Consider the following 21,816-nt stretch of genomic DNA (forward strand, 5'->3'; position numbering starts at 1 on the left):
GATTTAAAAGATGTGTGGATTGTGGGCCTATTTCGGATGCACATGCGTTATGTGTTTACTGTTTGGGTGTGCCTCACTTGACTGTTGACCCGCCTTGCGGGATCTGTGCTAATTTTTCTAACAGGACTTTGGTGGAAAGGAAAAATAAAGTGATTTTAAAAGGACTACTTAACTCTTTCCTTTCGGAGGCTATTTCTGGGTCGGAGGCTTCAACCCCTCCTAGTTCCCACAAGAAAAGAGATGAACACAAAAAGGCCAAGTCTCTCCCGTCGTCTCCTGCTGGGGACAACCAGGGACCAAGACCTAAGAAGGCCAAACTTTCTAGTCCGGATTTGACTCCTCGACCCTGAGGCTTTCGGTGCTTAGATCTTCAGCACCGAAGCCTTCGGAACCACACATTACTTCGGAAGCGAGTTTTGTGCCCTATACCTCATCGGAACCGAGGGGCTCCTCTGTTCAGACTGCTTAACCGGCACTGATGTTTTCCACGATGCAGACCCTTCCGGCATCTACTGTTCTGACGCCCGCTTCTGCTTAGACTCTGACAACTTTCACGGCACCGACCACTTCGTTTTCTGCACAGACTCTTTCCGCACATACCATAGTGCCGACTACCACATCGGCACCGACCTCGTTGGTGCAGACCTTACCTTTGGCGTCGATGATCCCTTCGGTGCAGACACCAGTAGTATAAGCCTTAATGGCTCCATTGTTTTCAGTGCAGACCCCTATTTTAGCATCGTCCAAAGACCCCTTTGTGGGCACCGACTTTCCTGCATTCTTGGGTAGACATGTCTCCCCTTCAGCTATGTCTATGAGATCCACTAGAAGCCTCTCTGAACATGATGTAGTGCGCCTTGTGGATCAATTGCTTTTGGCCAGCGGTATCCCACCCTCCAGGGACTACTCTTCCTTTGGAGGTGAACACCCTTATCCAAGGACTTCTACTTATTCTCCTCCTTCATTGCCTTTGAAGCCCCCTGCTGTAGCACAGACTTCCCTCACTTCGGCTCCTTTCATGGAACTCTCTAAGGAGTCGCAGTTGCGTTTGTGGCAGGAGAGACTTGTCACTCCAGCCATTGCCCTGGATACTAGCTGTGACGTACGTACTCATGTTTTTCACAGCCATCCAGGGACTTTGAGTCGGTGGGCTGATTTGCTTGAGTGGGGTGTGACCTCCTCGGGTGGACCAGCCTTCCAACTCATGGAGAAGGCTCTTACGTCTGTTGGCGATCCTGTGCTATCAGTGCCTCCGTCCTCCTCTGGACCGCAATTTACACAGGGCACCCCTGGCAGACACCGGGTACAAGGGCTTCAGGACACACTCCCACTGGAGACCCCTTTTATAGGTAGGTAGGTACTAGGCTATCGGCCCTAGGGCCCATACAAGCCTAGCCAGAAAATGTACCCTGGCTTTCGCCACCCAAGAAAATTTATTTTACTGTGCCCCTGTCGAGCAGAGCCACAGAAGTGATCCCCGGGGTGAATTTCCCATTCAATCATCAAGATTTTTCTTGAAGAGTGCTAATGAGGAGCTCTGTTTGACATAGCTAGGTAGTCTGTTCCAGAGTATGGGAAGTCTCTGGGACAGGAATCTATCCCTCCAGCATGTTCTGTTTATTGTGGTGACAAGGTTTAGGTCCCTAGAGCGTGTAGCTCGGAGGGATTGGGATTTCTTTAAGTGGAGCATGTCCAACAGCTCTGGGTTTGACATAGCTTTGTATGTTAGGCAGAGATCGCCCCTGAGTAGGTGATATGCGATGGAGTAAAGCTGTAGTTTTTTGAGACTGTCTGCATAGGGCATCTGTTTGAGGCCAGTAATCCTCTTTGTGAGTTATTTCTGTGGTCTTTCCAGTTGTTGTAGATGTCTTGTGAGGTACATACCAAAAGGGGCATTGTACTCTATAATGGGTCTAATGAGTGATGAGTAGAGGGGAACAATGACCTCTTTTTTTCTGGATGAGAATCCTTTTGTGATGAGATGAGCCACGTAGAAGGATTTCCTGACCACTGTGGCAATGTGATTATCAAAGGAGAGACTACTGTCCACCTGTGTCCCAAGGTCTCATCACATTTTCGGCATTAAGTAGACTACCAGCTATGTGGTAGTTCATGGGTGCAGAGTGTTTACCAAAGGGCATGACAGTACACTTTTTGGCATTGAGCTTCAGGCCATGGCTTTGACACCAGGTATCTGTGTCAGTGAAGCCCTTTTGTAGTTTGTACACATCATTAGGAGTTTCGATTATGGCTCCTAGTTTGCAGTCATCTGCAAACTTTGTTAGCCAAAGACCTTCTGTGTTGGTCTGCACTTCAGAGAAGTAGATACCAAATAGGAGAGGACCCAGGACTGAACCCTGTGGTACTCCACTTGTCATTGGTCTGATGTTGGATTTGGAATCCGCTACTTTCACAGTGTGGGTTCTGTCCGTGAGCTAGTTGGCAACCCATCTTGTGACATAGGGATTTATACCTAGTTTATTGAGCTTATCTATAATTCCAGAGTGGGGGATGGTGTTGAAAGCCTTGGCGAGATCTAGATAAACTGTGTGAACCATTTTACCCTCATCTATGGCTTTGGTGACTGCTTCAAAGAAGTCAATCAGGTTTAGGAGACATGATCTGCTGTTTACAAATCCAAACTGGGTAGGGTCTAGAGTTTGGAGATTACCAATGTCTTTGTTTATGAGTTCCACGATGATACGTTCCATGGCCTTGCAGACCAGGCTCGTCAGGCTAATGGGGTGGTAGTTCCCGGGATCCGTCGTAGCTCCCCCTTTGTGGAGTGGGATAACCGTCGCGGTGTGCCATTCAGTGGGTACAAAGCCTGAGGTGTGGCTGTGATTGAACATGGTACTTAGGTAGGGTGCCAATTCATTCTGTAGTTCATGTAGAACGCAGCCTGGGATATTGTCAGGTCCCATGGATGCTGTGTTCTTGGCTTTGGAGAGTGTTTTTTTTTACCTGTGCAGCCGTGATTATAGGAACTTTGCATTCTTCCGGTATAGAGATGGGCCCTCTAGGGGGTGAGAGGGGGGGTAAAGTTAGCACTGAACCTATCTGCTAGGATGTTGGCAATGTCAGTTGGTTCTGTATATTTAGTGCCATTGTGCTGTAACTCAGAGCAGATCTGAGTGTTCCCATTTAGATTCTTGACATAGCTGTAGAATGCTTTGTGGTTGTCTTTAGAGTCAGTGGCAATTTTGTTTTCGTAACTAGCTTTGGAGGATTTTAGGAGGGATCTCAGCTTCTTACTGAGGTTGACCAGGGAGTTCCTCCAGTCATGGGATTTTACTATTTTTTGCAACAGTTTCTTCTGTTGTAGAGTTTGTTTATGGCAGAGGACCACCAGATTGGCTTCCTTTTTTAGGAGGATAACATCTTGGTTCTATTAGGGATAGCATGATCCACGCACTTGTGTAAGTGCTTATAAAGTGCATTTGTGTAGGATTCGGCAGTCATACCTCTATTGTCCGTCTGCATGGGTGTCATGAAGTTTGCCACTTCCATCTTAAGAAGTGTGAAGTTGGCTTTGGAGAAGTTTTTTTTACAGTGGTTTCCCTAACTGGGGGTGGGATGTGGATGTCTTGGCCGATTAGTTTGTGGTCGGATCTGACCAACGAGGAATTGACCTCTGGTGTGGAACACCGGTTTCCCATGTTGGTAATGACCAGGTCTAGGATATTGCTGCCCGTGGTGGGGGTGTGAATAAGTTGATCCAAGGTGTTGGAATTTATGAATTCTAGAAAACGTTGAGCAAAAGAGTTGGTACACGAGTAGTTTTCCCAGTTAATGGTGTTTTTGCGTTGTCTTCCCCAGATCCTCCCCCTGAGGAAGTTCATTGCAAGAGTTCATGTAAGAGGAAGCACGTGGACTCTCCAGAAGAGTCCCTCACGGAAGACACAGACTTTGATGATGGGGAAGGGTCCCCTCGGTCACCCTCTGAGGTATCATTTGGAGATATCCTCGAAATACTTAAGCAGAGAGGTGATTGGTGGCCCTCTAACCCGACCTCTGAAGAGTCTGTGTTCCTGCAGGCCTTTCGTGCCCAACTCCCTACCTCTTGGGTTATTCCACCTGCCGACCTTGTCCAGCTCGTCGTACAGCGTGCATGGAAGGCTCCTGACGCTGATGACACTATTCCTCGCAGGCCAGATAAAATCCTGTCCCCTCCAGATAGTGAGTCTCACTGGTCCAAAAGTCTTCCTGTAGATGCCTTGGTGGTGGTGGCCCCAACAAAAAAGGATCTGGCAGAAGAAAGCCAGACTGTCCACCCACCCAACAGAGTCCCGGGCGCTGGACAGATTAGGGAAGCGTACCTTTGCATCAGCGGCCTTTGCAGTCAGGTCCCTGAATTATATGGCACAGTCTACCAGGCTTCAAAGAGACTTAATTTCTGAGCTGTCTGAAACCTTGGCCGAAGCTGTCTGATGAGGTCCGGGACAAAGTGGCCTCACCGTTAGCCACCCTTGAATCGATTTCTAACTCCTCCTTGCGCCTGATTTCTCACACATTAGAAGGAGCAGCTAGAGCAGCGGGTGCAGGTGTAGTCATGAGACAGTATGCCGGGATGTGCTTGTGTGATTTTGCGGAACCTTTCAAGGCTTCCTTTCTGAATGCTCCCATTGAAGTGTCTTTGTTATTTGGACCCAAGGTTAAAGACACACACTGGCTAGGTGTGAACAGGATGATAAGACCCTTTCTGCCGTGGGGGTCCGCTATTCTTCCCCTCAACCGGCTTTCTTCTGAAACCAGAAGAGTAAGAAGATGTGGCACAAAAAGTCTCAGGGTTATTTCCGGGACACACGAGCCGAGTTTTCCCCTAGAGGCAGAGCGTGAAACTCATATGGAAGATGCCCCTTTCAGGGCAGGGGAGGTCTACGTAACCAGGGTTCCAGAGATTCTTTCTCTGGCCAGTCTTACCAGCGTTCCTGATAGAGCGGCCCAACTGCTTTCCTTTGGAAGCGGTTGGGGGTCATTTCTCTTTGTACCCTTCTGCCTGGCTAACCATTACCACCGATTCTTGGGTACAAGAGATTATAACCAGAGGTTATCATGTTCCCTTTGACCTTTGTCCCGCCCCACTAAGGAACTTACCCGACATTCCACCCAGTCAAAGGGTAGAAGCAGCAGTAGAGATTTCAAAGCTTCTAAGGAAAAGAGTCATCCTAATAGTCCCACCAGACCAGATAGGATCCGGATTCTACTCAAGATTATTTTTAGTGCCAAAAAAGACTGGGGACTGGAGACCACTTTTGGATCTCAGTGTGCTAAACAAATTCGTAGAAGTACAGAAATTCCGGATGGTCACAATACAGTCTATCCTCCCACTCTTGGAGGCAGGCGATTGGATGTGCTCTATAGATCTTCAAGATGCGTACTACCACATAAAGGTGGACAGACCATCGAGAAGATTCCTTCGCTTCTGTGCGGGAGCCAGTCATTACCAGTTCGGAGTACTGCCCTTCGGACTCTCTACAGCCCCCAGAGTGTTCACCAAATGAATGGCAGTTGTCGCGGCTCACCTGCGACTGCAAGGATTCCGGGTGTTTCCATATCTGGACGACTGGCTCATCACCGCCCCCTCCGGGCATCTATTAGAAAAAGCCTTGGCATACTCTCTTCATACTGCAGAAAGGTTAGGTATAACTATAAACTGGTAAAAATCCAACCTATTCCGATCCCAGTCCATAGAATTTATTGGGGTCCTGTTGGATGCAAAGAACTGCACAGCATCGATTCCAGAGCACAGAATCTTAAGGATAAAACAACAACTTATACCCATCCTCTTAAGGGAAAGATCGACAGCACATCTCCAACTGTTGGGTTCCATGGCAGCTTCCATCACCATTGTCCCCCCTCACAAAGTTCCACATGAGGCTTTTGCAATGGTTACTACTCACCCAGTGGTACCCCTTTCAGTTCCCTCTATCATCCCAGATTTGGGTAACTCAATGCAAACAAGACTTGATTTGGTGGATGTCGCAGAACCCGTCACAATGGTCTCGCCCCTTCACATCCCAACAGCCCAAAGCCACAGTGACCACGGACGCCTCCCTGATGGGGTGGGGGGGCTTTTTCAGGGGAAGACAGTCCAAGACATGTGGTCGGAATTAGAGGCTCATCTGCATATAAATGTCCTAGAACTGAGGGCGGTGCTTCTAGCATTGCAAGCATTTCATCCCCTCCTTCCGTCGGGGACTATTACTATTCAATCGAACAACATGGCTGTAGTCTGGTACATCAACAAACAAGCCAGAACCAAATCCTACCCACGTTGTTGAGAGGCCATGAGGATATGGCAATGGGTGATGGCTACCAACTGCTTTCTAATAGCAACGCACATCCCCGGGAGTTCCAACGTGATAGCAGACAGATTGAGCAGGTGCATTCTGCAACTGAATGAGTGGTCTCTGAATCCTCTTATAGTGGCGAAGATTTTCGACCGCTGGGGTTTCCCTTGCTGCTACCTCTTTGCCTCCCCAACCAACTACAAATGCAGCAATTACTTCGCTCTGATTCCCCCTCGGGGACAGTCACCCAGGGATGCTCTAGTCCACGATTGGCCCTCGTGTCTGCTTTATGCTTTTCCCCCTCTTCCTCTCATTCCCCAGTTCCTGAAGAAAGCCCACTGGTTGAAGAGCAAGATAATCCTCATAGCGCCATATTGGCCTCGTCAAATTTGATTTCCTTTCTTATGGCCTCACCTGCTAGATCAACCATGGATTCTCGATCCATCTCCGGATTTGATCTCCCATCCGCAGAACGTGATTCACCCCAACCTGAACAGCCTGAAGCTCACAGCATGGCTCCTCCACTTCCATTGATTGCCAGGCAGGCTGATCTTTCTTCCCCAGTACGTGACATTCTTATTGCGTCTCATAAGTCTTCCACCAGAACTATTTATCTCAGCAAGTGGAAAAGGTTTACCATTTGGCTGAAGGAAAAATGGATAGACCCTTTTTCAGCGCCACTGCCGGTAGTACTAGAGTACCTGTCCAGTTTATTTCAATCTGGTCTCTCTGCTTCTACCATTCGAGTTCACTTGGCCGCGATATCTAATTTTCACAGTGGTGTCCATAACTCTTCTCTTATGTCACACAAATTATGCAAGAACTTTCTAAAAGGCATAAATCATTTGAAACCCCCTTTTAGAGAACCTAGTCAGCCATGGGGTCTGTCCTTAGTTCTGCAAGCGTTGACTACAGCTCCTTTTTAACCAGCCTTTTCATGCGACCTCAAGTTTCTTTCCTGGAAAACTCTTGGTCGCCATTACTTCTGCCAGACGTATCTGTGAACTTCAAGCTTTGTACATCAAACGGCCCTACTTAATTTTTCATAAAGATAGGGTGTCATTGAGGAACTAATCCTTCCTTCCTGTCTAAAGTGATCTCTGACATGTCCATTAACCAATCCATTGAATTGCCAGTTTTCTTTCCCAATCATTCTAACAGAGGAGAGTATTGTCTTCATACCCTTGACATTCACAGACAAATTTGTTTCTATCTGGACAGAACAAAGGCTTCTCGCAAATCAGATCAACTATTCCTGGCCTATTTTGGCCCTAGAATTGGATGTGCTGTTTGTAAGGTCACATTGGCTAAATGGTTAAGAGACTGTGTAACATTTATTTACAAAACTCACAATATCCCTCTGCCTTCAGCCGTCAGGGCTCATTCCACTAGGTCGGTAGCAACGTCTGCTGCCTTCCATGCTAGAGCTTCTTTACATGATATTTGTGCAGCTGCAACTTGGGCTAAACTTCATACCTTCATCAACCATTACAAATTGGATTTGGCCTCCAGAGGAAGAGCTTCCTTTGGTTCAATGGTGCTCAGGAATGTCCTTCCATGAGAGCCTCCCAAGAATAAAGGTAGGTGGGGACTCTGTCCCAGGTGTAAGGAATGAACGAGGATTAACAATATCAGATAAAGAAGTTATGTCTTACCATAACATTCCATCTGTATTGTTGATCCTAATTCAGTCATTACGACCCTCCCTCGTTCCTCCTCCCGAGGCTTATAGTGGATCTCATCATCCAGTTCCGTTAGGTTCTTTGACCAGAGGTAGCCTCTACTTCCTTTGACTTGTAAACTCGATCTGAGGTAACAGGGAGAGGGGAATTGTGGGTAAGAGTTTAGCTCAAGAGTTTGTGGCTGTCGCGAGCTTGGAAGATGGCCGGCTCGGTTCCGAGGTCGGAACCAATACCCAGGTGTAATGACTGAACGTGGATCAACAATACAGATGGAATGTTATGGTAAGACATAACGGCTTTTTCTTGCAGGGAACAGAAGGTGCACTTCAAGTTGCCTTTTTTCAGTTCATTTATCAGAGGGAGACTGTCTTTTCTTGCAGTTATAACTCCAGCAGAATAATCATTATCAAATCTGATTATATTGTCTTTGTATTTAACTGGACAAGTTGACCATCATGTCTGTAAAATAAGTTCCTCATCCTGTGATGAAAAAAAAATACTATTATTGATCTCTGGTTATTTTTTTATTTAATGGTCTTAAGGATCTATGACCTCTTTCAATTCCATTAGAAAGAGCTTCAGGCAATTTTAAAACTTCTGGGAACCAAGTAGTAAGGAAAGTCACCTTGTTATCTCACACTCTTTTCTCCGGCAACCCATAGATACAGAGGTTATTTCATCTGGACATGTTCTCTAGATCCTCTATTTTATTTTGTAATGAAGCATTTTGTTTTGATAAAAAATGTAATTGAAGTTCTTGTTCCGAGAGTCTGCCCTCAATATCATTTAGGGATGTTTCTGTGTCTGCTATTTGAAACTTCTGTTGTGTCATTATTTCTTGTAGTTGCTGTATTTGTTTTGTAGATCTCTTCAAAAGTGTCCAGTTTGGTATTCATTTTATTAAATGTCACTGATAAATCCTGTATAGCAGTTAATAAAGACTGCATCTCCTTTCTCATCATCTGGTCCTGTGTGTTATTCTTAGAAAAGATAATTTCCGGTACCTTTCTTCTTATTTTTGACAGGAAAAATAGTGATTAAAGCCAAAATTTTACAATGTAGACTTCTAGTGATATTAGTAGAAGTAAATCAGCAAACTGGGTTTGTCTACGATATCTGTTTTTTAAACTTTCCTTTCAGAAATATCTTTTGAGTCTAGAGCTGAGGAAAAGATGCTGCCAACCAGTCTACTTCTTAGCCACCCCCCCATTTAGTATTTTTTGTGATGGTGTTGGTGGAGACTGGGTTTAGTGTAAACTGGTTGTTTTTGGCAGAGTGTAAACCGTTGTGATTTGGGGTAGGAAGGGTGTGGTTGGGGCTGTTCTGGGTCATTGCAAGTTGTTGAATTGATTCTGTGAAGTAAGTATTAAATTGAGTGGCTTAGTTCATGGAGTTGTTGGCTATTGTTGGGGTGGGAGTGGTTGTTTTTCCAGAATGCAGTGTATTGACCTCTGCCCAGAATTTTTGAGGGTTATTTTAATGTTTATTCTGTATGTTGTAATAGTAGTTGCTTTTGTCTAATTTTACTAGTGTTTTTTTTCTTTATTTCGGAGTTTTAGGAAGGTTTGTTTAGTTATATGGGATTTGGTTTTACAATATTGTTCCCAGACTTTATTTCTGTTTCTCAGTTGGGATCTGGATTCTTTACTAGGGTGGCATGATAGTCGAGTATGTTTAGGAAGATGGAGTTAAAGGAGAGAATGGATTCTTTTAGAGGCAGGTGCTTGAGAGGTTCCCAATTACAGCTTTTTAGGGCAGAGATAAACCTGTTTGGATCAAGTTTTTCTGTTTTTCCTGATTAGACGGATGGAGGGCTGGCAGTTTTGATGAATGCTGTTTCTTAGGAGAAAGGTTGCGTTGCTGTCACTAAGGCAGCCAGTGAGGCAGCCTGAGTGGGATGAGAGATTGGAGTTGCTAAGCAAAATCCAATCAAGGATAGATTGACACTTAGAAATTTTATCAGTCCTAGTGGGAGATGTGATGAGTTGGGTGAAGCCGTAGAAGTGTACATGGGATGTAGGGTTTGGAGAAGAGCAAAGGAGCCAATCAGTATTAAAGTTGCCCATTAGTATAGTCTCTTGTGGGAGAGATATGGAGATCCATCGTAGTATACTTTCAAGTGTGGCTATATTGTAACTTGAAATATATCCAGCTATGATATTGAGGTGTTTTGGGGTTAATTGTTAACTTGGCAAATATTAATTTTGCATTATCAAATTCGGGTATGGAGAGGTCCAGTATAAGGTGATCTTTGAATAAGAGTGCAACACCCCCTCCTTATCCTTTGGAAATTTGGCCATTCACAACGGGTAGAACCCATACAGCTTAGGTTATTGCAACAGTGATCTATTAGAATGTCCACTGTTGTGTTAAGTTTAAGTAAACAAGTATACTTTGCATTGTATTGGGAGGTAATTCTTAAAAGCCAGTTACATAGAAAAATAGATTAGCATCTATAAAGCAAACTGTAGTTCATTCTTCCTCCTAAGCATTACTCTGCATGTATTGTTCACACAGTTTCCATTTATTTGTTTGATGACGTGCTCCTTCTCCTTTCTGAAAATCCCAACTCAAATCTCCTTTACAGTATTCAATACTTCCATTACTGTTGGATTAGATTGTGATTTTCATTTTGTAGAAATTCCATTTTGGCCACCAGTAGCATGAGTTGGTTTGTTTTTTGGAATATGGTTGCTGTGTTTGCCCAGGATATTGGCAAGTAGCAGTAACTTTACTTTTTGAATAGTGCAAAAATACAGCAGAGTTTTTATGAATGGGGAAAACTTGTATGAAGAGTGAAAGTTACAACAATGAGATTTGATTGAACTAAGGCGCAAGTGACAAACAAGGTGGTTACAGGTCAGGGAACAGTAAGGACAAGATAATGAAGGTTAGTACCACTGGTACAGGCTGAGGCAGTTTGCACTAGAGAGCTGACACAAACTCAAGGAATCTTGGGTGTGCATATTGGCATTTGTGTAGGTTAGCCCGAATGGTAATTAAAGTCTGTCATAATAAGGGTATTTGACTTAGGAAGTAGCTTTTTGAACCGACTTCAGTGGCTGTTATTCTCTGAAGGGGAGATGGAAAGTGACTTGTGCTTAGCAGTGATGTGGTAGACCATTTTATTGAGAGCACACGAGGACTTCTTGAAGTTCTTAGTAGGTCTCCAAGATTTTGATGCAAGCCAGGTGGGTTCTTACCAGATGTGGATATGCCCCCACAGTTCCCAGTGACACTGAAAGCATGCTAGAGTACAGCACCCTGGTAAGGAGGGAGTGCTGCTGCTGCTGGTCTGAATCTTAGTAACTACATATGATGTCTTTTAGAATGAAGTGGGCTTGTAGCTGAAACAGTTTGTTGTTGAAGCTCCTAGCACTGAGCAGAACAATGATGATATTTGAATTGGAATTTGATATCTAGGTATTGGTGGTAGGTTAGACTTTATCTACAAAAAAGGCACTGTGGGAGAGGCAAAAGTGCTGGCCAGTATGTGGAAGTTGTGTTGAGGTGCAGTTCATCTTTTGTAAAGCCTTAGGATCGGTTGACCATTTGGTCCCAGAAAGATGCTTATGGGATTCTCCTAGAACAACACCAGTTAAAAAGCCAATCATTTGTAGCCATTTGTAACTAATTTTATCTCTCTCAACTTTGGTGTCATGCTTGGTGAGGGAAGAATATTGTTCAACATTTGTGATTCTCCTTCCTTGGAGACCTAAGTGGTGAGCTGAGTTGTAGCTACTGGAACTTCCTTAGTGTGCTTGGGGTTGTTCACCCTAGCTGGGGTGACAGCAAGGTCATATATTTACGATAGCGAAGGCCCACTGTAACATTCATCATCCTAGCACCAGAGAGAGAGCTGACTGTAACCCTGTCCATATCCAGTCTGATAAGTGCAATGTCAGTGTGTTTGACAATGTAATCACCTATAACAAGGAACTTGTTATTCAAAGCAGGCGTGTGTGACCTTAAGAGCTCAGGCTTTCAGTCTTGGTAATTCCCTGTATGTATATGAAGGTGCAGGAGTTGGTGTAGCTATCTGTGTATCCTTGGATGTCTAAACATTTCTAGGTGATATCTTGTATATGAAGGTACTGGAGTTGGTGTGGCTGTCTGCGTGTCCCTAGACGGCTAAACTTTTCTAAGTAGATGTCTAGGGGATATAAATAGGGATTATTTTTTTGCTAACACAGCATAAGTAAATGTAGTAGTATGCTGCTGTTACTGACAGTGCTTGATAGGTCTCTCCAGTCTGAGACTGCAGTTGTATCTGTCACAGATTGGGTAGAAATGTGTCTGAATATGAGCAGCTCGTGACTCCAAGACAATAGACATTATGTTGCTTGTAATATATTTGAGTATCTCTAGGAGTTAAAGTGTATTAGAGTACTGATATCAAGATAAAGGGAAGTGTTAAAGAATGGTGTGGTGAGGGAACAATCTAATAGCATAGTCAGGGGGGCAATTAGGTACTTGTCAAAGACTGGTCTATATTTTGTATGATCGAACTTTCAAAAGTTCGAGTGTCATATGATCAACACCATATGATCAAATTTTTGAAAGTTTGAACGTTTTAATGGAGATCTCTCTACAGCGCGGAATGGGAAGATTTCCCTTTTCTGCACTGTAGTGCGACCTCAGAGTTGGTATATTTAAAGAGCGGGGGTGTGGAGGGTGCAGGGGGGCTTGCCACCCTGCTTAAAACGTTCAGGTAGGTTATTTGTGTAGTTTATTTATTTTTTTAATTAGATAATCGAACTTTTAAAAGTTCGATCATATGGTGTCAATTATCTAATGTAGACCCGTGAAAGATATGAGAAATTGGTAGAGAAAATGCATGGAGCTAAGGCTTACTAATACAAATAACTGGCAGTGAAGTTTGTATACTAGTTGCATTTGTTGGGTTAAATATAACAGCAGGGCAGAGATTAGCAGTAATAACAGAACAGAAGTTAACAACTAGAAAAAAAATGCAAAAAATAGTACTGGGTAATGTATAGATAACTTAAGAGAAGAAAAAAAAGTTCTAAAAGCAAAACCATCATAACACCAGAAGGAATAATAGAGCAAAACAAGAGAAGCTTTCTTTGCTGCCGGCAATTGCATACTGTGATGCAGTTATGGGATATATAAAATAGCTGTGGACAGTAGGATCAGTGGTCGGGTGAGAATCCAACTCTGCAAGTCACTACATGATGCAACAAAGCAGCAGTTGGCAATGGATTGAGCAGCAGATTCTGTTAGGATATGGTGCGACACAGATGTACAGGTGCATAAGGCACTGTTCAGAGCTACTCAGTACTTTTATAATCCTGTCCACACCAAGTAGACAAGTGTAAGAAGTTTGCATTGTGCGATATAGATCTCTCAAGGGAGAGAGGGAATTACCTGGTACTGGGAGGTAGTATTTAATAGCTAATCAGAGAGAGAAGAATAGCATCTGTACAGCAAATGGTAGGGGTTGCTGACTAGTTGCTGAAATTCCTGCAGACTGCTGCACAATGCTCAGCCAAAATGAATGGCAAACTGTGCTGCCATCCAGGTTTAAAATCCATGTGGTCACAGTCAAAATGAGGGCAGGTTAATAAACAAAGGTTCAGATGGAATCCACTGCCTTCAGACATATGTTTGGAATGAAAAACTTTGCTATTCCTTTTATAAAACAAGTTAACACTCCAGGAAAATTCAAGCAAGCAAATCCTCACAAGTGTAGTCTAGACTCTGATAGAAAAAGGACTTGGGGAAAGAGTTGCTTTCTCATATTCTGTCTTAGTCAAGATATGCAGTATTGAGTGATCCACAGCTCAAGCTAAGAACCAGTAAAATCAAGCACCTGGTGAGGGATCAGAATCCACAGCCTTCTGATCTTCTTGCAGGAAAGTCAAGTGTGCAGCTTGCTTCATCACTGACATTGTTTAAAGGTCCGCCACGTGTGGATCAAATCCACAGCCTTGATATTATTAGTGCCACACTAACCATATAAACTAGCAGGCACCCCCCAGTTGCTAGATGCAAACCCAAATGGACTCTTCAGTAACATTTGAACTCATGACCACTTGTTTACTAGGTCACTGCTCTAACACAGAACGGTAGGAGTGTAAGGGAGTAAAGGATTTGCAAGTGTCACTTGTACTTCCTTATATACTTGTAAATTGAATCTCTGAGTCCTGTAGCAAGAGTTTGCTTGGTAGATTATATGGTCTGTAATGACTAATAAGAAATGTGAGACCCATAATTCCAAGCCCTGCACCTGTGAACATTTAAGTTTGATTGTCTCTGAAAAATGGTGAGTGACAAAAATTGCTGCAAAGCCGTTTAAATGTTTTTGCATGCCTCCATTCTGCACCTCCAAAGAGGGTTTTTTGCCCCTATATCCCTGCTACATATGCTTACTAATTTCTGCATTGCTCTACCTCATAGTAAAGGGAATACTCTGAGGTGTAGCAACCTTGGGTTCACTTTAATGTACTGGAGTATAGGATAGTACATCTGTCATAATTAATCCTTACATTTGCACTTGCATTTTCACTGTACTGGACTTTCAATCCATATGAACCTGTCTCTAACTCCATACTTATTTACCCTGCTACCAGAGAGACAGAGGTTAAGTTCCTAGAAGTCGCCTACACAGAGTCTTGCATTCAATGTAGGCATTAAAGATGCCTGGCTTTTCTTGGCTCATAGCTGAAATGATTATATGTTTTTATAGGTTCACATGTAAATACTAGGCTCGTTACCCTTACAGGCCATGTTAAGCCTTGCCAGTTTCCTTTTTTTTGCTCGAAATAACTTGTCACATTTGGTTACAGATTGGCCTTACCCATACCATGGTTGATAGGTATATATTACCTAAATGAGAATAACTGGGATCATACCATAGATAATTTCAGGGGACCCATGCATGAGATAAAGCATTTAGGAGATGCCTTTATCCATTAGGGCTATGGGTCGGTCCATGTAGGACATGTTGTTTAGGCCTTGTATCCTTTTTAGTAAGGTACATCTGTTAGTGTTCCAGTTGTTGCATGTGTCTGGACAGATACATGCCACAGAGGGCATTATATTCAATGACTGGCCTAATGAGGGCTGAGTAAGGGGGACAGTAACATCACTAGATCTAAACATAATTCCTTTGTTTATAAGCTGTGGAATATAGAAGGACTTTCTAAAAACAATGCAACACATTTAGGTTTTGCAGTTTGAAGCATGTAGGAAGGCAAAATATTTTGCTGGAAATTGATTGTGATGTTCATGTTACACTGCTGCAGTCATTACACTTGGGTTATCTTGCCATCAGGCGGTTCCCCAGTCGGCCTGAGTTCCAAAGTCTTGGTCCAGTGTCGGTTGCTGTCACCTCCTCCCTGATGTCAGTGCGACAGGGGTATATAAGATGCAGCCGACGCCATTTTCTTCAGTCTTTCTTGCCGCGCAGTGCCTGAAGCAAAAGCAGTTCGCAAGTGCCGGTCAGCCATCTCCTGAGATTTTCATTCTGAATCCAGAACCGAAGTCTTCTACAAAGCTAAGTACCCCGTTGGGGAAACTTTTTCTTGCCTCAGACAGATGTCAGTAAAAGTTAATAACTGTATTTCTTGTGGGAAGCAAATACCTCATAAGGATTTCCATTCCTATTGTATCCCATACCTAGGCCCAGACCACAACGTCACTGGTTGTTGGTTTTGTGCTAGGTTTAACAAGTGCACTATTAAAAGCCAGTTTGATTTTGCCCAACATTATTTTGGTAGAAAATTCAATTATACCATGCCGTCGGAACTTCCGACGACCGGAATACACAAAAAGCGCAAAGACAAGGATAGGCATCCGAGGCCTAAAACTGACGACAAAGCCTCTTCTAGGCCAGTTGCCGGTTCTCCGGTTTTCAGCTAGGCACCTTCGCAGCCCCTGACGACCGCTTCTGTAGAACCACAGGCCGCTTCTGACTCCCACGTGGAGATGGCTGGGCCTTCGGACACTCAAGTTATTCAGCCTACCGAGACTAACCTTTCAGAGGGATCCGGAGTAGCTGAGCAACCCACAGCTTCAGAGGGTGTCTTCAGACCTACTCAGTTAAGCATTAAACCGTCAGCTAAGTCTAAGCCTCCTTTAAAATCAAAGAAACAAATACAGCATTCTCCAGGACAGGCCTCCATGCCTAAGAAACAAATGCTCAAAATGGCCGAAGACCTAATCACTCTGATCGGGGGGGTCCCATCCCCCTCCTGATAAAAGGCATAGACAGGATGCAGACTATGACTCATCTGACTAGGTGTCCATCTCTTCTGATTCATCCTCAGACCTAGGATACTCTTTACCCCCTTATGAGGATTATGATGCTGAGGAATCAATTCCATCAGCCTCACCGCCTGAAGACTACTCCTTTGGGGAAACCCTACATACCATGAGGGAGCATTTCCACTGGGAAGGCCAGGATTACTCAGAATCCAAGAAAAGGCTCAGAGACTTCCTTTTATTACCTCAGCACAGACCCCTTACTGTTCCGCTAGTGTTAGATATTGTGGATGATGTGTATACTGAATCCAGCTTAAATCCTGATTCCTTACCTCCAGCCCCTGTTAAACCTGACAAGATACTACAGAGTCCCTGACTCACATAAATTTCTGTATAAAAGCCGTGTAGCTGACCCTGAAACTGTTTCTCAGGGACCCAAAGGAGTTAAGGCCTCATCAGCCAAGAATCCAGTTCCCTCTGACAGAGATCCCAGAGCATTAGACAGATGGGGAAAGAAAGTATATACGTCTGCAACTTTAGCAATGAGAGCCTTAAATTTCACATGCTAAAATATCAGCAGTTTTTACTGTCTCAGTTAAAACAGAAAATGCTTCCAGAATCGGATCCTCCTAATTTTAAAGAAATGCAGGATTTATTGCATGCAGCTGAACAAGTGGGAAAGCATACTTTGCAATGCGGTTTTGATTCTCTAGAGGCCTCCTGCAGAGCAGCAGTTACAGGCTCTGTCATTAGAAGACATGCTTGGTTAAAAGAACATACGTTACCAGATCATGTTAAAGCAAAATTATTGGATGCACCTTTGCAGCAGGATGTGTTATTTGGAGTTAAGGCAGAAGAGGTATTAAAGAAAATGGAGGATAAGGCAAAATCTATGTAAACGGTGAAGGATTTCTTGCAGGTTCAGCCTCCTAGATTTAGCAGAAACTGACCAACTAAGAATTGGTCCTTTCCAATTACAGACAGACCTCAAAGGGGAAGATACAGACGTCCAAGAGGTAGAGGTCAAACACAAGGTCCTTATAGGCCTAGACAATGGGTTGCATCAGGCCAGAAAGAAGGGGAAGACAGGCCCCAACCATATAAAAAGCAGCTCCAATGACTTCCCACTACAGCTGCCAAACAAATCCCTCTTGGCAGCCCCCGTGGGAGGAAATCTGGCACTCTTCTACCACAATTGGCAAATGATCACCAAGGACAAATGGGTTCTCAACATTGTATTCCAAGGTTACAGGTTCCACTTTCACACTCTGCCAAGGTTAAAAGGAATGCCAAATCTGCCGCCAAATCAATGGGCAGAGGCTCAAAAACAAATTACAGCACTCATGGATATGAGAGCTATTCAAAAGGTACCATCACAGGAGCAAGGACAAGGATTTTACTCAAGACTCTTTCTGGTACCCAGAAAGGACAAAGCCTGGAGGCCCATTCTGGATCTTTCATCTCTAAACACTTACCTGGATGTTCTGGAATTCAAAATGTTGACATTACAGCAGCTTCTTCCCATGCTGGGCAAGAAAGCTTGGCTTGTGACTTTGGACCTCAAGGAGGCATACCTGCATGTCCCTATCAGACACAACTGCAGAAGATACCTCAGATTCATAGCTGGTTCAATGCACTACCAATTCTCTGCACTGCCCTTTGGCTTATCTATTGCGCCCAGGGTCTTCACAAAGTGCCTGGCACCAGTAATTGCATTTTGCAGACAGAAAGGAATTCAAATTTATCCGTACTGCCTGATTCAAGCAGAGAGCAAGGACATTCTTCTAAAGCATCTGGCGTTGCCTGGGGTACACAGTAAACGAAAGGAAATCAAAACTAGTGCCCTCACAAGAGATTATATTCCTGGGTGGCAGCTTGAACACAACGGCCCAGATGGCTTATCTCACGCCAGACAAGCAAGGACAACTGACTCAATACTTTCAATTGATAGCAACAAAGACCCAACTCCCTGCAAGAAAAATTCTGCAGGCCTTGGGTAACATGGCATCCTGCATACTACTAATTCCATATGCCAAACTGCATATGAGGAAACTACAATGGTACCTAAAGAATGTATGGTCTCAACACTGTCAAAGTTTGGAAACAGTTGTACCACTAATCCTTTGCCTTCAACAGGAGTTTCAATGGTGGGCTCAAGCTTGTCACCTCAACAAGGGACAGCCTTTTGCACAACCCACAGCCAGGGCAAACACTGACAACAGATGCATTGGATTACGCCTGGGGAGCACACATGGCAGGCAAATGTTTTCAGGGCACGTGGCCCACAGAACAAAGGCATCTTCACATCAGTCAAAAAGAGATGCTAGCTGTACAAAATGGCCTTATAGCTTTCAAGGACCTGCTGCATCCAGGACAACTACTGATAAAAACAGACAACACCAGAGTTATGTGGTACATAAACAAGCAAGGGGACACTCACTCCTACCCCCTATGCAGACAAGCCATGACCTTGTGGAACACAGTTATAAACCTTCAAGTTCATCTGCAAGCACAATTCCTGCCAGGAGAGAAAAACACACTGGCAGACGACTTGAGCAGAAACATCATGAATCCCCACGAATGGGAATTGAATCCACAAATATTCAGAATGACAACACAGAAATGGTGGAGCCCGGACATAGATCTGTTTGCATCCCCAATAAACTGCCAGCTACAAAATTTCTGCGCAAGGAGTTATCATCCACAAGCATGGAAAGTGGATGCCCTCTCATTCAGCTGGGAGAGCCTACAAGTATACGCTTTCCCACCACTACCTCTCCTGCCAAAGGTACTCATAAAAGCCAGGCAAGAATAGCCAAAGATGATCCTGATTGCACCAGACTGGCCACACCAGCACTGGTACCCAATCTTAAGGAGCTTAGCACAAGAACCACCCTGGATTTTGCCTCAAATCCCACATCTGCTGACTCAGCACAACAATCAAATACTACACAGCCAGCTAAAGACCTTAAACCTAGTTGCATGGAAGATTCCTTAGTCAAGCAAGCAATGCCTCTCTCCAAAGCTGTTATAGATGTCATTCGGGAAGCCAGAAGGCCTAGTACCAGGAAAGCCTATTCAGATAAATGGAAGAGATTCTGTGCCTGGAACCAAGCTCACAGCCTTGACCCTCTTGTCCCAAACATTCCTCAGATACTACAATACTTAACTGAGATGCTGGACAAAGGCCTCTCCTTCTCATCCATCAAGATCCATGCCTCTGCCATCTCTGCTCACTACAACACGGATCCACCAATTTTCTCTAATCCTCTTTTAAAACAGTACCTCAGAGGGGCTAAAAACATAAGACCGCCCCGTAGAGCACCTACTCCAACTTGGGACCTTAACTTTGTTTTGGAAAAACTAACTTTGCCTCCTTTTGAGCCAGCTAACGCAGCAGAATTAAAATATGTCTCTTGGAAAAGTGCTCTGCTCCTGGCAATAACATCAGCACGAAGAGTTTCAGAATTATAGGCTCTAATGGCAGTGGAACCTTTCCTCATTTTCCACCAGGACAGGGTGTCTTTAAGAACTAACCCTATGTTTATGCCAAAGGTGGTATCCAGTGTGGCTCTAAACCAAACTATTCACCTGCCAACTTTTTGCCCTAAACCACAGAATAAAGGGGAGAGACTACTGCACTCTTTGGACATTCACAGGCAGTTACGCTTCTACTTGGACAAAACCAAAGCTTTCAGAAAATCTGAGCAATTATTGGTAGCTTATGCTGCAGGAGCACAGGGAAAACTCATTTCAAAACAGACTATTTCAAAACGGGTAGGACATTTGTATACGTTTCTGCTGCACATACCATGGAAAACCTGTACCTAGCAGCATTAGATATCACTCCACCAGGGCAACAGCAACTTCAACTGCTTACCTCAGGGGAGTACCTACCAAGGATATTTTGGAAGCAGCAACTTGGAGTTCTGTACATACCTTCACCAAGAATTACCATCTGCCTCTATACTCTAAATCCAGAGTTGATTTCACCACTGCAGTGCTGCAGGGCCTTATAGCCACCCCTAATGCCTTATAGAACCAGCCACCCTATCTCAGCTTTGGGATTCTACCCAAGTGTAATGACCGCAGCAGTGTAACACGATGAACATAGTACAGTTTTGCACCTACCATAAATGTAGATGTTCGAGTGTGTACACTGCTGTAGTCCAGGTTACCCTCCCTCCTTCCCCTCTTACTAGCTGGTACGTACCTATGTCTTCTACCCTTACTACCTATGGGGAGTATTTGCTGGTAGCTGTAAGTTGTTTTTTGCTTTTCTTATGTATGTGTTATTAGCAATTGGAATTGCCTGTCTATTTAGAGGCACCTGATATCTGTGGCAAGAAAAACTGAAGAAAATGGCGTTGGCTGCATCATGTATACCCCTGTCGCACTGATGTCAGGGAGGAGGCGACAGCAACCGAAGCCGGACCAAGACTTTGGAACTCAGGCCGACTGGGGAACCGCCTGATGGCAGGATAACCCAAGTGTAATGACTGCAGCAGTGTATACACTCGAACGTCTGCATTTATGGTAGGTACAAAACTGTACTTTTTTGTCTTGGTGCATTGAACTACTGTGTGTCTGTCATATCAACATCACAACTGAGTGTAATTATTCCTTCTTCCTTAAATTGCCAGGCAGAAGTTGTCCATGTCATTGAGGAGGAAATTGCAGAAGAGAACTCCTGCATCCATGATGAAGCAGATGAAGATTATATTCCAGAGAAAGATACTATAAAGAAGAAAAGGAAAGCCAGCAAATACAAGAAGAGTGGAAGTGAAGGAGCAATGCAGATTTTACAGAACTTAGATAGTGAATTTCATCCGAGTAAAAAGAGAGATGGTGAAGCAGTGGAGTGTCCTACATGCCACAAGAAGTTTTTTAGCAAGTACTACCTGAAAGTGCACAACAGGTAATTAAGCCATTGTTCCATTTCTGGCACATTAGCTGCAACCCTAACCTGCCTTCTCATCTTCACTGCACTGGGCGTATAATTTTGTGCTACAAGAAGTTTTGTATTTCATATCCGTACTATCATAATTTGACCACATTTATATTTAAGGTCCTAGCCTTGACAACCAAGCCCTGAGATGTTTAGATGTTTAGTCCAGTCTCGCCTACATTCTTACCCGTGGGTTCGGAGCCGAATGTCGGCTCCGACTTGGCCATACTTTAGCTCTAAGTCTTTCAATCGGCTGGGCCAAAATGGTACCCCATGCTGCACTGCTCTCTCCCCAGATCTCGTTTGCCGCTCGTGTAGCTTGGACGTGGTCTCGCTCCTGGCTGTGGCCAAGTATTCTTTTCATCTTTATAGCAGAGAAGTTTTTGCAAAAAAAGCTATTTTCATAGCTATTTGTGTGTACCTTTGAGCTGTGTTTGTGGAAAAGTTTTTTTTTTCTTGTATTAGCGTGTTTCTTGTGGTATCCCACTAGCTGTTTCCAACGGGCTAGGCCCATTTCAGTTAGAGGACCTAGTCTGTCCCCTTGCTTACCTTTGTGTGCTAATTTAACTTCCCTTGGGCTAAGACAGTTTAATTTAGAGGAACTAGTCCTCTTTCTTGACCTTGTGTTCTAGGACCATTTAAGTTAGAGGTCTTTGTGGTGTACTGT

The 21,816-nt window shown here is 44.1% G+C and overlaps 1 protein-coding gene across 2 annotated transcripts in view; it reads left to right on the forward strand.

The window, feature by feature from the left end:
- ZBTB48 (zinc finger and BTB domain containing 48) overlaps window positions 1–21,816 on the forward strand; it is an 823,012-nt gene that overhangs the window by 322,105 nt on the left and 479,091 nt on the right. For both annotated transcript variants that reach the window (XM_044056423.1, XM_044056424.1), the window contains exon 3: window positions 20,845–21,119. In XM_044056423.1, the coding sequence (XP_043912358.1) occupies window positions 20,845–21,119 (275 nt within the window). The remainder of the gene's footprint in view (window positions 1–20,844; window positions 21,120–21,816) is intronic.

The sequence above is a fragment of the Protopterus annectens genome, chromosome 14.part0, assembly GCF_019279795.1.
Source record: "Protopterus annectens isolate FY-2018-M chromosome 14.part0, PAN1.0, whole genome shotgun sequence".
Lineage (NCBI taxonomy): Eukaryota > Metazoa > Chordata > Ceratodontiformes > Protopteridae > Protopterus > Protopterus annectens.